Source organism: Amblyraja radiata, chromosome 5, assembly GCF_010909765.2.
Source record: "Amblyraja radiata isolate CabotCenter1 chromosome 5, sAmbRad1.1.pri, whole genome shotgun sequence".
NCBI lineage: Eukaryota > Metazoa > Chordata > Chondrichthyes > Rajiformes > Rajidae > Amblyraja > Amblyraja radiata.
The window spans coordinates 95,518,696-95,534,294 of NC_045960.1; the positions used below are offsets into that span (position 1 = coordinate 95,518,696).

Consider the following 15,599-nt stretch of genomic DNA (forward strand, 5'->3'; position numbering starts at 1 on the left):
ATCCACAATCCTCAATATTTGTTACGTTTTAATGAGCCGCCTACCCCACCCCCCTGTCATCCTTCTAAACTCCAGCGAGTACAGGCGCAGTGTTGTCTAACACTCATCATATGTTAACCCAATCATTCCTGGGATCATTCTCGTAAACCTCCTCTGGACCCTCTCCAACGCCAGCAGATCCTTCCTCAGATATGGAGCCCAACACAGCCATGGACAGGATGCTTTTCGGGTTGGGGCTTTTTTCAGCTGTGTGACTGTGTTCAGTTGCAGGTAATTGAATCACTGCTCTCCAGAGTCAGCACTGCCCCCACTCAGCACCCTGACTGGAAATGGATCCACTCTGCGCTAAATGTGATTTCACAACACACTCACACTGGTAATTCACAGGCTTGTACCTTTAAAAGGGATTTTGTGTTCAGTGTTTAAATTTGTACTGACTGTTGAGTTTCTACAGGAATATTGGAATGACATTGAATACATTGGGAAGCTTTGTTATTTGACCTCAGTCCAGCTGCATGAAATGGGATAATTAACACTTTACACATAGTAAGCAGATTTTGAAAGTATACTGTAAAGTAGCTCACAAGGTGGTTCATTAAGAGTGAAATTGAAGGATAAAAAAAAAATTGCACCATTCTCCCCTTGTTGCGGGGAGAGTTCATGTTAGATTATATGGACAATGGTAGTTTGTACCTTTAATAAAGTCATTTCAAATCACCAGTACTACTAAACAGTACGTAGGTATCAGCTGTGGTCAAGTGGTAGCATCTTATCTCAGAGTCTGCAGGTTGCAGATTCTAACCTCACTTCTGAAACTTAGACAGAAAATGTTGGCTTTACATTGAAGTAGTGAGGGAGCGTGATGCTGTCAGATTTTGTTCAAAGCATAAATAGGTGGCAGATTTCAGTGTGAATGTAAGTGTACAGCAATGATCCTCTTCCCCTTTGCCACGTCCATTGTATTACTCTCTGCAGAGAGAGACTGGTCACGAACAAAAAAAATGGCTTCATAGAAAATAGTTCTTGAATCATTCCTATCGTCTGGTATACTACTCATATAAAGCTATCTTTAATATAATCGACATATCAAAGTTAAACTTATCCATCACAACTTAACTTCAGGAAAGACACAAATTGCGGGAGTAACAGCGGGTCAGGCAACATCCACGGAGTGCATGGATAAGTGACGTTTTAGACTGTATCCAAGGGATGCCGCCTGACCAGCTGTTACTCCAGCATGTTGTGTCTTTTCTTGGTAAACCAGCATCTGCAGTTCCTTGTTTCTCTATTTTATCTTCACTGCAGCTTGAAGTAAAGACTTTTGAACAACATAAATGGGGAGATTAGACATAATTTAATTAATAAATGAAGTTTGTCACTCCTTGACACATTTAACTAGACATAACAATCAGGATCAGTGCACACCTTGTGTTGCTCAATTTGTTCCTTTATAGCTTCATTCTCTGTTGGCACCGTATCCCAGCCTGCAGCTCTCTTATCCATTGACTCCAGCCACTCTCTGATCACCAAGGCTTCCTCCTGGGTGTGTTGCCTCTGAGCCAGCATGGAATCCAGCTGGCTCTCCGTCCTCTTCAGCGAGGCTCCCACCTCTTCATACCGATAACTTACATCTGCAACATCTTTCTGGATGGCACTCACCTCTGTAGTGAGGAAAAATTCTTCAACTCATTGACAAGCTTTTTTTTTGCAGCAAAGGAGATAGATTAACTTAAAAATCAGATGGGAAGTTTATGTAAATACAACAAACTTTACATTTTAGAATTTCATTGCTTTGCAACTCACCACAAATTGGAAAGTCAACTGTATTTGTCCATTTCTACAGCTAAGTTGTATATCTGTCTAAATTGGCCCCTTGGAGTTTCCAAGATTTACTTTGTCCAATCTGAAAGCAATCTATAATCTGATACTGAATTTTGGAACTGCCCTTTGCTGACGTTACAGTTTCTGTTCTATCGTTCCACACTAGAGGTACATTATCCAACTTCTAAAATCAGAGTTTTAACACTTGAAACAGGCCTGAGTTGACTCTAATCATAAAACATGGTGTGGTTAACAACATTCCATAGAAAAAGGAGGAAATCAAATAGAATCAATATTTCCCTTTTATTGGTGAATGTAAGATAGCTCCTTCATCCCACACTATTGACAACAGACAATAGACAATAGGTGCAGGAATAGGCCATTCGGCCCTTCGAGCCAGCACCGCCATTCAATGTGATCATGGCTGATCATCCACAATCAGTACCCCGTTCCTGCCTTCTCCCATTATCCCCTGACTCCGCTATCTTTACGAGCCCTATCTAGCTCTATTGATGGGAAGGGTTTAGATGGCTCTGGGCCAAATGCAAAGAAATGGGAAAAGCCCAATAGGTCGCATTGATCGGCATGGCCAAGGTTGGCCCAAGGGCCTGTGTCCATGCTGCAAAGTTTCATGAATCTATAACTCACACACAACATCCTCCAGCAAGGAAGTACAACGGAACACCACCGACTCCTGGCTCTGATGATACTGCTTGTATCTTCTGCAAGTCAGCCAGAGTCAGAAAATTATTGCTGCAGAGCTGCGGAAACTTTGCACAATAATCTGTGTTCTAGCTGCAGTGGGAGTACTGGGCCAGAGATGTATTGTGTGAGTTGCCCTATTTTAAATGATGGCCTCGCCAGCTGGCTGTAAAAAGAGATTTCAGCTTGACTATGCATATGGGAGGGACCTCCAATCCCCTGAGCAATTTTTCACTTCAACCCACGAAATTTAGAAAAGATTATGATGGGGCTTTACAAAATTGAACAACCATTGGGAGAATGTGGGGGCTGGACGTCCCAAGATTGACGACGTATGGGGAGATTGTGGGAGTTTACCATCATGCGGTTGGGCAACCCTAGTGGGGAGAGTGTGGGAGCAGAGCACCACGAGGTTGGATGATCACTGGACAAAGAAGTGTGAGGAATAATTTTGTGAGGTGAGACTTCAGTAAGATGACATGTTGACTTTAATGGACATTAATGGTTGAATGGATATTTCCATTCCATAAATTAAATGCCTACTATGTTCTGTGTGCTGAAGCAAAGCATGAATGTCATTGTCCTATCTGGGACACATGACAATAAACTCACTTGACTTGACTGTCCTCCAAAACTGACCAGTCAACCATCACTCCAGGGGTGTGAGAACAACTTAATAAGGCCCCATAAAAGCTCCACGGCTAATTTAGCAACACACTTTCCACCATGCCAACGCGATATAATCATTTGAATGTGAACTAATCCGCCATTAAAGAAGCTAACTATTACGCCACTAACATTAACTAACCTGCCGCAAAAAAAAGCTAACTAATCCACCACTGAACATTATCGAACCTGACACAAACAACATTAGCTAACAATCTATCAAGAATGTTAACTAGAATCCAACACTCAGAATGTAATCTAACCTGCCACAAGGACTTGTTCTTCTTGCAAATGAAACATAAACCAAAGGAATAGTTAGATCTCAAGCCGGGTGTTGAGCAGCCAGGCTGTTGTCCCTGCGTCAATGTCTGCCAGGCCCTGAGCTCCATTTGGTGGGTGGTAGAGCGGGCACCCAGAGATGGCATGGTTGGCTGTCTGTTGTTCTGTGCCACAAGGAATGTTTCAGTAACACAATGCACCCTGCTTTCCGCACTCTCTTTCATACACAACTGCCCCGGTTGCTGCACTTCCTTGAAAACTACAAGCTTCACAGGAAGATGTATCATTCTATTGTATAAATTCTTAACGCAAGCCAATTAAGAGTGTAATTTTTATAGGAGAAGCGTCCACTACTCTTGTCCAGCATCACCAAAGTCCCAAACGTTCCAAATTAACTGAGATTGGCTGTACTTTGTTGTGTTACAAGACTAGGCTATGCTCACGTTATTCAACTTGAAAAATGGTCTCCTCACCTTTTGAATCACAGACATCAGAGACTTCACCCCCACCATTCACCACCTGTGGACCTGCAGAACAATACATTGAGGTGAAGGATTTCCATTACTTGAGTTGCAGGGAACACAGAGTAAAAATGTTAATAGCTCCTGAGAAAAAGGAAGATCAACGGTCGATATATCATCCTGGTACATCTTCCCATTACACAGTAACATGAGCAAACATCCTTGCACAGATCTTCATAAGTTCAAGGCAGCAGAATTAGGCCTAGAGTCTGAAGAAGGGGTTCGGCCCGAAACGTTGCCTATTTCCTTCGCTCCATAGATGCTGCTGCACCCGCTGAGTTTTTCCAGCATTTTGTCAACCTTCGATTTTCCAGCATCTGCAGTTCCTTCTTAAACAGCAGAATTAGGCCATTTGGCCCATCGGTCTACTACAGTCATTCAATTATGACTGATCTATCATTTCCTCTCAATCCCATTCCCCTCCCTTCTCCGCGTAAACCTTTGACACCCTTACTAATCAAGGATCGGTCAATGTCCACCTTAAATATACCCAATGACTTGGCCTCCTCCGGCATCTGTGGCAATGAATTCCACAAATGTGCACATGAATTCCCACAGATCTTATGGGCACTCCTTCCACGGAGACATCATCGTTAAACAGGAAGGCAAAAAAAAAAAGAAGCAGAACTAAAAACATTCATGCACACTGTGATAAATTAAGTTTTCATATTTTATGCTAAATTATAGGGTATTACTGGTAAAGTGATGATCTTCTTACATTTAATTAAAGTCAACACTTCTTTTCATTTGAACTGAAGCAGCTCATTTAGTCACAAATCCGTGAAATTAAAACTCAAAACTCAAAACAAGATTGGTTTAATATCGGTGTTGCACTGTAGAACTCCTGCGATGCTTGGCTAGAGAGTTAATTGATTTAAAAATGTAGGTTTATTGACTGTCAGATGGTGGGTCATCAGTGTAACTGGAGATAATACAAATTGAAGACATTCAGATAAATCTATTATAAGCGGACATGTGGAAAATCCATTCCCAACATATTGCGCATTGCTGGCATTCCACCACATTTAGTCACCTGCTGAACTGGTAAACAAATGAAAAGGTAGAAAATTCACAACACCGTCATCCCAGTCATCAATCTAACAAGCAGTGTTAGGGCATTAAATAAGGATTAGGGAGTTTTAAAATAGGCATCCAGTATTCAGTCCTTTACCTGATTTGAATGCTGGTCTTGAAACGACTGGAGAAATCAGCACATTGATCTGGTGACATAAAGCTGATCCTTTCCGATTAACTTCCTGGACCTCAGAAGCCTTTGCTGTCCATTCATCACACATGACCTAAATAAAAGACAACATTACCTGCTTTTTTAAGAGGCACAAATCTTCATGTGCAAAAAAAGTGAGAAAGGAGATCCTGAATCACTGATGCTCTTTTATGAGATTGAGAATTTAGGAGATTGAGAGGGGATCTTATAGAAACTTACAAAATTCTTAAGGGGTTGGACAGGCTAGATGCAGGAAGATTGCTCCCGATGTTGGGGAAGTCCAGGACAAGGGTTCACAGCTTAAGGATAAGGGGGAAATCCTTTAAAACCGAGATGAGAAGAACTTTTTTCACACAGAGAGTGGTGAATCTCTGGAACTCTCTGCCACAGAGGGTAGTCGAGGCCAGTTCATTGGCTATATTTAAGAGGGAGTTAGATGTGGCCCTTGTGGCTAAGGGGATCAGAGGGTATGGAGAGAAGGCAGGTACGGGATACTGAGTTGGATGATCAGCCATGATCATATTGAATGGCGGTGCAGGCTCGAAGGGCCGAATGGCCTACTCCTGCACCTAATTTCTATGTTTCTATGAAGATGAGTATTGAAGAATTAAATCAGTTGCTTCATACAGCTAACAAGATGATTAATAACTAACACTCGGGAGCTAGCTTTTCCTGCAATGTTTCTAAGTGATCTATGATAGGAAATACAGACCATGAATAAAATGATGTTGTATATTGCATCATTATATAGGAAACCATTTAAGACATCCTTTGGAAACTGGAAACCTTCCCTTGAATCTTCAAATGCTCGAATGCTCTTTAGTGCATTGTGTCTATGCTCATACCTTTTCTGGAGATATCGCCACATAAGATTCCACAAAGGATCCAGTGCATTGAGGATCCTATTTGGTGTGATACATGATTGAATTCCCATGAACTTTTTGGAAGTGATTTTCATTGTGTATTAAAATCACCAGCTCCTGAAGCAAGATCCAGCAAGGTCCAGCATCACGATCAACTGGGCTGTAGCTCAGCTACATTGCTTGAAAAGCACATATGGAAACATCTCAACTCCACCATTAAATAGTTAATCATTTCCAAAAGGATGGACTGCGACCACAATACTCTCGAAAGGTCACGGCAATTTTCCAGTGGTCCATAGGGTAGGATTCCTTCCTTGGGCCCCTTGAGCACTGATGATTATCCTTCCACTGGTAGATGTGCCTTGACTTGTCCAGCCCATCAGTTCTGGAAAGCCTCTCTAAATATCTCCACCAATGCCCTCAACTTTACCATGCTCATTAAACCCCATCGTTGGCTTGATGTCAAATTTAGTTCGGCAACACGTCTGGGACATTTTGGTGTTACAGGCAAAAGCTTTCAAGCCTGCTATGAAATGATTGGATTGATGGAGAGACACCATTTGCACTGAGGAAGGAGCCCAAGGAAAATGGACAACATTTACAAGGTAGAGCTAGGCCTTAAAGGAATGGAATCCGGAAATATGTTTAGAATAGAATGAATAGAATAGAATGCTTTTTATTGTCATTCAAACAAACAAGGTTTGATCAAAATTTCATTCCTGCAGACATGACATTACAAAAAAAAAAAACCAAGACACACACTTAACACAAACATCCATCACAGTGAATCTCCAACACCTCCTCACTGTGATGGAAGAGTGGATGAAGTTTGGATGTCTTTTGGGTAAATTCATTGGCAGCAATAAGTATTTAGTAACCCCAGATTACTCACCTTAACATTGGATAAATGTCCTTGAAGAGTTTCTGTAGAAAGGCTTGAGTCTATTACTGGAATCCTACTGTTTATTCCCTCCACCCACTTTCTAAATGACTTCACCGAGGTTTTGAATTCATCTGTCTGAAGTTGGCAACAGCATAATTCTTCCTCTCTGCAAATAAAACACCAAAAACAAGTGAATGAGCAGAGGAACCTAGCTGATGATATCACAGGGATAGGACTGCGGTATTTTCCAATTATAATTGATCGAGAGCAAAGAGAGTTCAAGCATGGCTTGAACCCGTCAAACCCTGAAACTATGTAACTGGGATCAAACACATGTAACATTGCATAATTAATAACATACTTCCAAACGATTTCTCATCACTCAGTCACCCTAAATTTAACTATCCCAGTTAGACCACAATTGGTGTGTAAGACATGCAAATACTGAGGCCTGCTAGGTATGTTGGGCTGGGAGAGAATGATGGTTCACTGATCCTGCCAGCCGAGCTGAAGAATGTGGCAGAGACAACACTGGGGGGAATCTCCCAATGCTTTCAGCTAGTCCATGTGTCGGAAGAGTACAGGAGAAGGTGAACTGATGCTGCCCTGTACACCAGGCAGGTTTGAAATCTCGATGGGGTTAGGTCCACTAGCCAAAGGCTATCTATGCTGGCCATTTCATGTGGTGAATTTCATCCTGGATATTTCACTTCGCTGAGACATGGCTCTCAAACCATTGAAAGTGGTCACACAAGGAACTGCAGATGCTGCAATCTTGCTCGGAACATCGAATTCTCCAATTTCCATGCAGACAGAGATTAGTTTAACTTGCAAGCATGTTCAGCACAAAGAGTTTCGGCCGAAGGCCTGTTCCTGTGTTGCACGGTTCTGTGTTCTATGAATGGGGCAGTTCTAGAAAATATCACACAGTGACCCTCCATATTAGATGCTAGAATATTGGAAGAGCTTCCACGATATACTCGTTGGAAATTCTAAGGTGACCGGAAGGAACTTCTTTTGAGTAGTACAGTCTCCTGTGGGTACTGATACACTCAAATTGGAATGTGGTGGTCACACAACTTCAATGAATGAATCACATTAAACCACGAGGAGCAAGTGAGGAAGCTCCTTCAACTTTCTCACGAATTTACAGAGGGCGCGAGTTGGCCAGAACCATGCAATCTGGAGCAGAGCACTGTCCGTTTGGGAAGGGATGAAGGAATCACTCCAATCATTGTTAATTTGCTGGTTTAATAACTTCAAGCATATTTAATTAAGGAAGAATTAAGACAGCGCTTCTGTACTGTGGTGAAATCCCGATCGGTTACACTTGGCTCCATCTGTTTAATGATTGGATTGTTCTGCTGCCAAGGAAGGACGTTTAGTTTAGTTTAGAGATGCAGTACTGAAACAGGCCCTTCGACCCACCAAATTCACACCGACCATCGGTCCCCTTTCACCAGCACCATCTTACACACCAGGGACAATTTACAATTTTTACTGAAGCCAAATTAACGTACAAACCTGTACATCTTTGGAGTCTGGGCGGAAACCGGAGCACCCGGAAAAAATCCCACACACTCCAAAGACGTACAGGTTTGTAGGTTAATTGGCTTCTGTAAATTGTAAATTGTCCCTAGAGTGTGGGATAGTGCTAGTGTACGGGGTGATCGCTGGTCGGCACAGACTCGGTGGGCAGAAGGGCCTGTTTCCATGCTGCATCAGATCACATTTCAATTAGATCACTTCTCGTTCTTCCAAACTGGAGAAGCCATTGACCAGATTTGCTTAATCTTACTCCATGAAACAAATACACCATCCCAGGAATCAGTCTGGTGAATCTTTGGCTCAAATTCTCATCGGCAACAATAAAACCAGCTTAAATATTTGGGTCTCGACCCGAAACATTGCCTATTTCCTTCGCTCCTCAGAACCCACTGAGTTTCTCCAGCATTTTTGTCTACCTTAAATATTTGTGTGTCAGTCTTTGGAAATTCTGGCCCAATGTACAAAATATTTAACAATGCATGAACCTTCACCTCAACATTCCACAATAACATTTCACTGCATTTTTTGGGAGAAAGGGTGGTGAGGGGTGCAAGGAGAAAGGTTGAAGCAACACAGATGTAGAGTAATAAGGAATGCGAGAGGGTGAGACAGTAGGGATCAGAGTGAATGAATATATGTGAAATGTGCATAATAAAACAGAGAGACAACGAGAGAGTGGGAGTGGATGAAAGAGAGAATAATTTTATCCAAGATGTACAGCTATGCTAAACCCCTCCAAATTATTGCAAGACTTCAGGCAATTCTATTCTTTATTTTAGAAAAACTGATTGTGACTGCTGATAAACTTTTGAGTTTCAGGTCAAACTGCTGATAAGCTTTTGAGCTCCAGGTCAAACTGAGCAAGTAATGATCACAGCTTTCTATTTTTTCACCAGATAATCAGAGACACTCCCCGACTTTGTGTCCTGTAAACCCTTACATAAGTCAGATTGTACGCAAATCAAATCAAAGCCTAGGTGGAAAGAAAGACCAGGAAGAAACAAAGAGCTGCAGATGCTGTTTAATACGCAAAATGACAAAGTGCTGGAGTGACTCAGCAGGTCAGGCAGCATCTCTAGAAAACATGGATAGGTAACGTTTTGGGATGGGACCCTTCTTCGGACTATATCAGTCTGAAGCAGGGTCCTGACCTGAAATAACACTTATCCATTCTCTGGAGATGCTGTTCGACCTGCTGAGTTACTCCAGCACATGTGTCATAGAAAACATAGAAAATAGGTGCAGGAGGAGGCCATTCGGCCCTTCGAGCCAGCACCACCATTCATTGTGATCATGGCTGATCGTCCCCAATCAATAACCCATGCCTGCCTTCTCCACATATCTCTTGATTCCACTAGCCCCGAGAGCTCTATCTAACTCTCTCTTAAATCCATCCAGTGATTTGGCCTCCACTGCCCTCTGCGGCAGGGAATTCCACAAATTCACAACTCTGGGTGAAAACATTTTTTCTCACCTCAGTCTTAAATGGTCTCCCCTTTATTCTAAGACTGTGGCCCCAGGTTCTGGACTCGCCCAACATTGGGAACAATGTTTCACCTTAATGTTTCACCTTGGCGTTTCACATTAAAACTCGGTGCCGATGCCACTGGTCTGCACCGTCCAGTTGATGCGGCTGTTGTTGCGGCTCACGTTGAAGTCGAAGGCTGACAGCGCTTTCTTCAGGCTGCCACCACCGACAGGACGCGCTCGGGCACCATGGGGCTCCCTCCTCTCTCACCAGCTGCTGCTTCTTCCTGTCGACTGTCACTTTGTCCGCTCCCCCTTCCACTGATGCCTCTTCCTCTTTCTTCCCCCTGTAGTCACCGGCATCTTCCACCTTGGAGGAGAAGGTGGTGGTGGAGGGGGGGAAACGGCAGAGTGGACGAAGTGACAGCCACAGGAAGAAGCGGCAGCTGGTGAGAGGGGAGGGAGCCCCATGGTGACCGAGAGCGCCCCATCGGTGGTGGCAGCCTGAAGAAAGCGCTGTGGGCCTGGGGCTTCAACATGAGCTGCAGCAACCGTCGCATCAGCTGGACTTTGTGGCAGCGACTGAAGAAGGGCTCGCTGGTTGACCTTGTGGACGATATCGGCGACTGGGCCAGGTGTTGATCTCTGCCGCGTCCTTCATTATCGCTCGCCTTCCCAGAGTCACACCAACAGTAGCCGAAACTAGAAGTGCAACGAGCCTGGCGATGCTTTTATATCTATAAAGTGAACAAGAAGCCTCGCCATCCTCCCGGTGCCATTACGCAGCTCATTCAGGAAGTGGGACCACCCTCTTGTGAATTGTTTACCTAAGTGCAAGTTTAAATACGTCGACTATTACTTAAGTCGGGGAGTGTCTGTACCTCTATAAAAATTTGTCGGCTCACAGTTCAAATAATATATCTTGAAAAAATATGCAATTTACATTTGTGGCAGTATGATAAATATCCAATTACTACAATTAAATGAGAGGTGCTCACTTTTTCTTGGTAGTCTCTTCCAGTCCTCGGAAATTCTTTGACAGGGTGTTGACTCTGTTGAGGATCTGCGTCCGTCCTTCAGCTGTGGCGCACCCGCCAAGCTCTTCAGCCAACTTGTTCAGTGCATTCAGACCTTCACTTTGATCCAATAGCTCAGTATTCACTTCCTGCAGCAAACAGGGCCATGATTACAACCAACAACAGCATCACTGCGCATCAGGTGGGGGAATTGATGTTGGTCACCTGACCATGAAAGCCTTACTCCATGAAAGGTGGACATACTATCTTGGCCAAGCATGTTTTAAATGTGGAAACATCCATTGCAAAACTACCCCTTTTAATCAATCGCATGCTTTCATCAGTTCATATATGAACGTAGCAGATCAAGTGTACTCTGCCATTCAATCGTGGCCCTGAATTGCTGATTGAAATTATTCAAAGACTATTTAAAAACTATTCAAATAACTGTTACGATAAACAGAGATGTTTAGATTAGTTAACAACTTATTGAAACACCTAAAATGTTCAGCATGACAAGTATAATATGCAGTGTGCACTGGTAAGTGCCCCATAAAGGAGCCCATGAGCGCAAGAATCGAGGTTATAAGTAGGAGGGACACACTCTGGAATATTAGGAAAAAAAATTACAAGAAAAGTTTCATAGATACATGGACAAGAGGTGCAGGAGTAGACCATTCGGCCCTTCGAGCCAGCACCGCCATTCAATGGGATCATTGTGGATCATCCACCATCAATCAGTACCACGTTCCTGCCTTCTCCCCATATCCTTTGAATCCGCTAGCCCTAAGAGCTCTAACTCTCTTTTGAATGCATCCAGTGAATGGCTTCCTCTGCCTTCTGAGGCATGATGACTAAAGGGCCTGTCCCACGTAGCGATTTTTTCGGCGACTGCCAGCATCATTGACTGACGTATCAGGTCACCGAAAAAGTTGTGGCGTGATGCGGCGTGAGGGGCATATGTATGTATTGACACGCGGTGTTTCCGTAAGTGTCGCAACATTTTTTTTGGCCGCTGGATTTTTAAATGTTCAAAACCTTTTGGCGACCTTGATATGTCAGTCAATGACGCCGGCAGTCGCCGAAAAAAATCGGCAAGTGGGACAGGCCTTTACAGGTTTTTTTTTTTAAAGTGCTTCATCATGATCTGGAATACATTGCCTGAAAGCTTGGGGTGAAATAGCTGGAATTATAACCTAGACAGGTGAAAGTTGAGACCTATGTTTGGAGAGGGAGACCAGATCTCTGGTGTAGAGGGCACGGGCAAGGTGGGATGAGTGCCCTCACACTGTGCTGCTGGATTCTGCAATTCAATGAACAAATGGTGCCACAACAGTCACCAAAAGGAAATACCCAACTCCGGTTTCCATGATGCATGAAGCTAAGGTTTGCCGTGAGCTTGGCTGAGCAAACAGCGAATAATCTCTGCTGATTGCTCGCCAAGAAGTAACATACTGTTTAGTTCAGCTTGTTTTCCTTCACTTGCCACTTCAATTGCCACTTTCAATTGAGTGGTATGACTGATACAAAACAGATGACGTCATGCCACCACAGTGCGCCAAGGACATCTACTGTGGTGTTTCAGCAGGGATTCTGTGGAAGTTCTTGTCCACAGTGATAGAGCACAAAGCTACTTAAAAGATTCACTTCATACCTGGTGTCTTCAACGATTAAGGATTAATAATCTATGAATGATTTGTGCAAGCAAACTGGGGTGGCTACAGAATCGTTTGATTGGGTTGGATAGTGGGGTAAAAGTTGGAGGTCACACATTCTGAAGCCTCCAGAGATACTTTCAGTCTTGGCTACTGGGAGAGAAGGAAGGAAATCGCTAGTTGGATTAGTCGTGTGAGTAATTGCTAAGGGAGTTAAATTCATGGATGGCATAAATAATGCAGGACTTTATAAGGTATAAATTAGGGGTGGGAGGGGGGGTGTATTTTAGAATAAAAAGCCAGGGATCAAGCCTCAGGAAATATGTTACGAATGTGTATGTGCCTTCAATAAGCAAATTTAGAAAGTGACAAGTGGAGTGAAGGATCTCATAGACTCACAGAGGGAGTTTCCATCTTGTTCCACACCAACCCAAAAGCCAGGCGTAAATCTCTCCAATCACCATGCAGACGTTGTACTGGTGGAGATCTCACCAATTATGCCTTAATGGCATGAATTAAAATGTTCTCAATGTGTAGAGCCTACTAAAATAAATTAACTTGCAAATACATTAAGATTCACACAAACAATCTGCCAAAACGTTCCCAGACACAGCAAGTACCAAAGTCATGGCTTGGGACAGAAGTGAAGGAAGGGGTGACTGAAGCTGGCTCAAGGAACTTGTATCATTCCTGCAGGCTATGTTTTAAATGTGGTGGATTCAGCAATCCGCTCCCCTGCAAGGCCAGGTTTAGTATCCCAATCAGGCTCTTCACTGGCCAACAAAAACAAAAAAACAATCCCCTTCCTCTCAAGGGATAGCTTACACTTCAACTTTAATATAGATCTCACTGCTGTGCTCTGCTTTATTGGTCCAAATCAAAATGACATTGAGACAGCGTGTTAATGAGGTTTGAACAGGTACAGGGAGCTCAGCAGTAATCTCCAGCAAAGGTGTCCTTTCCGAGAGACTGACCCCCCAGAACAGCTTTAATTAGATTCAGCTAAGTCACAACATGCAGCCAAATGCATGAACATTTTTTTTTCCAGTTTTCTCCCCATTCCTCAACACACAGACACTGTCCAGCTTCTCTTGTTTATCTTGGACCAGATGCCATGGTTGGATTTATTTTTTATGTGATTCACTAAATAAACAACCAAAGGTCCATCTAGTTAGCCTTCGAGCCAACTGCTTATTGCATTATACAACAACACTGCAGTTGCGGACAAATCAATACATTCAAACTCCATCAGTTACGAGGATGTTGCCAGGACTTGAGGGCCTCTGCTATAAGGGCATGCTAGGACTTTCTTCCTTAGGGTGCAGAAAGATAAGGGTGTATAAGATAATGAGAGGAATAGAGAGAGTAGCGAGTAGGGGAATCAAGAAGCAGAGGATATCGGTTTAAGGTGAGAGGGGAAAGATTTAATACGACTCTGAGGGGCAACTTTTTCCACACAGAGGGTGGTGGGTATATGGAATAAGCTGCCAGAGGAGGAAGTTGAGGCAGGTAATATAACAACATTTAAATAACATTTGGACAGGTACACGGACAGGAAAGGTTCAGAGGGATATGGACCAAATGTGGGCAGGTGGGACTAGATGGGACAGCTTGGTTAGCATGAGCAAGTTGGGCTGAAGGGCCTCGTTCTATGTGGTATCTCCATAACTCCATAACCTTCATACCCAGTCATGTGGTAGGGAAAGCCCAGCTCATCAGTTTTGAGCAGCTGCTGAATGAAATAAAACTACTTATTTTGGATAGAAAGGCTAAAATAATTCTGTAAAATGGAAAACCGCATCAAAAGAAAGGTGAGAGGGGAAAGATAAAATATGAATCTGTGGGGAAAGTTTTTCACATGGAGGTTGTGGGTATATGGAGCAAGCTGCCAGAGAAAGGTACTTGAGGCAGGTACTATAACAACATTTTAAAAGACATTTGGACAGGAATGTAGATAGGCAAAGTTTAGAGCGATGTGGGCCAAATGTGGGCAGGTGGGACTAGCATAGTGGGTCGGCATTGATAAGTTAGGCTGAAGGGACTATTTCTGTGCTGTATGACTCCATGACTATGACTCTTCATAGATAATACAACCTTCAGGTTTCTGAGTAAAGAAAGTTTACGAATCTAGTGTGTCCTCCACTCGGGCTTAATTGTTTCACAGATATTGAAAGCTGATTGTAAATAGAATTCCTCAGTTACATAACATGAAAGCCCTCCTCTGTTCGTATGTGTGTGCAAATTAATATTTGTATATTCATGCAACTGAAATATATGCAATATTGGAGGCAATATGTAATGCAATACATGCATGTAACTAAACACTCGTCTACCTTCATGTGTGTAAATAGATGCTCTGCTATGTGCCTGTGTGAAAATGCACATGCGAATGAACACTTGGCTACCTAAATGGGTTCAAATGAAACTCATCTAGCTGCATGTGTACAAATGAATGATCACTCATCTGCACAGATGTGTTGGAATGAACAATGGTCTACCTGCATCTTTGTAAATAAACACTTGCCTATCTGTATGGGGTATTGTGTGCAGTTCTGGTTGCCCCGGTTACAGGAATGATGTGAAGGCTTTGTGGAGGATGCAGAGTGGGATTACCAGAATTCTGCTTGGATTACAGGGTTTCAGCTACAAGGATGTTTTCTCTGGAACGTCGGAGGTTGAGGGAAGACTAGATAGAAGTATGTAAAATTATGAAAGGTATAGATGTGGGTAGACAGTCAGAACCTTTTTTCCCCAGGGTGGAAATGTCCAACGCTAGAAGGCATAGCTATAAGTTGTGAGGGTGAAAATTTAATGGAGATGTGTAGGGCAAGTTTTTTACACAGAGAATGGTGGGGACCAAACACATGCGTTGGCAGAGGTGGTGCTGGAGGGAGGTACGATAGTGGAGTCTAAGGGGCTATTACATATGCAAGGAAAGAGGGATATGGATCAT

The 15,599-nt window shown here is 43.1% G+C and overlaps 1 protein-coding gene across 1 annotated transcript in view; it reads right to left on the minus strand.

Moving 5' to 3' along the window:
- The window catches only part of LOC116973618 (dystonin-like), a 523,324-nt gene that overhangs the window by 163,676 nt on the left and 344,049 nt on the right, over positions 1-15,599 (minus strand). Inside the window, 5 exon segments of the mRNA XM_033021855.1 lie at positions 1,426-1,661; positions 3,942-3,995; positions 5,161-5,287; positions 6,970-7,126; positions 10,974-11,140. Of these exon segments, the coding sequence (XP_032877746.1) occupies positions 1,426-1,661; positions 3,942-3,995; positions 5,161-5,287; positions 6,970-7,126; positions 10,974-11,140 (741 nt within the window).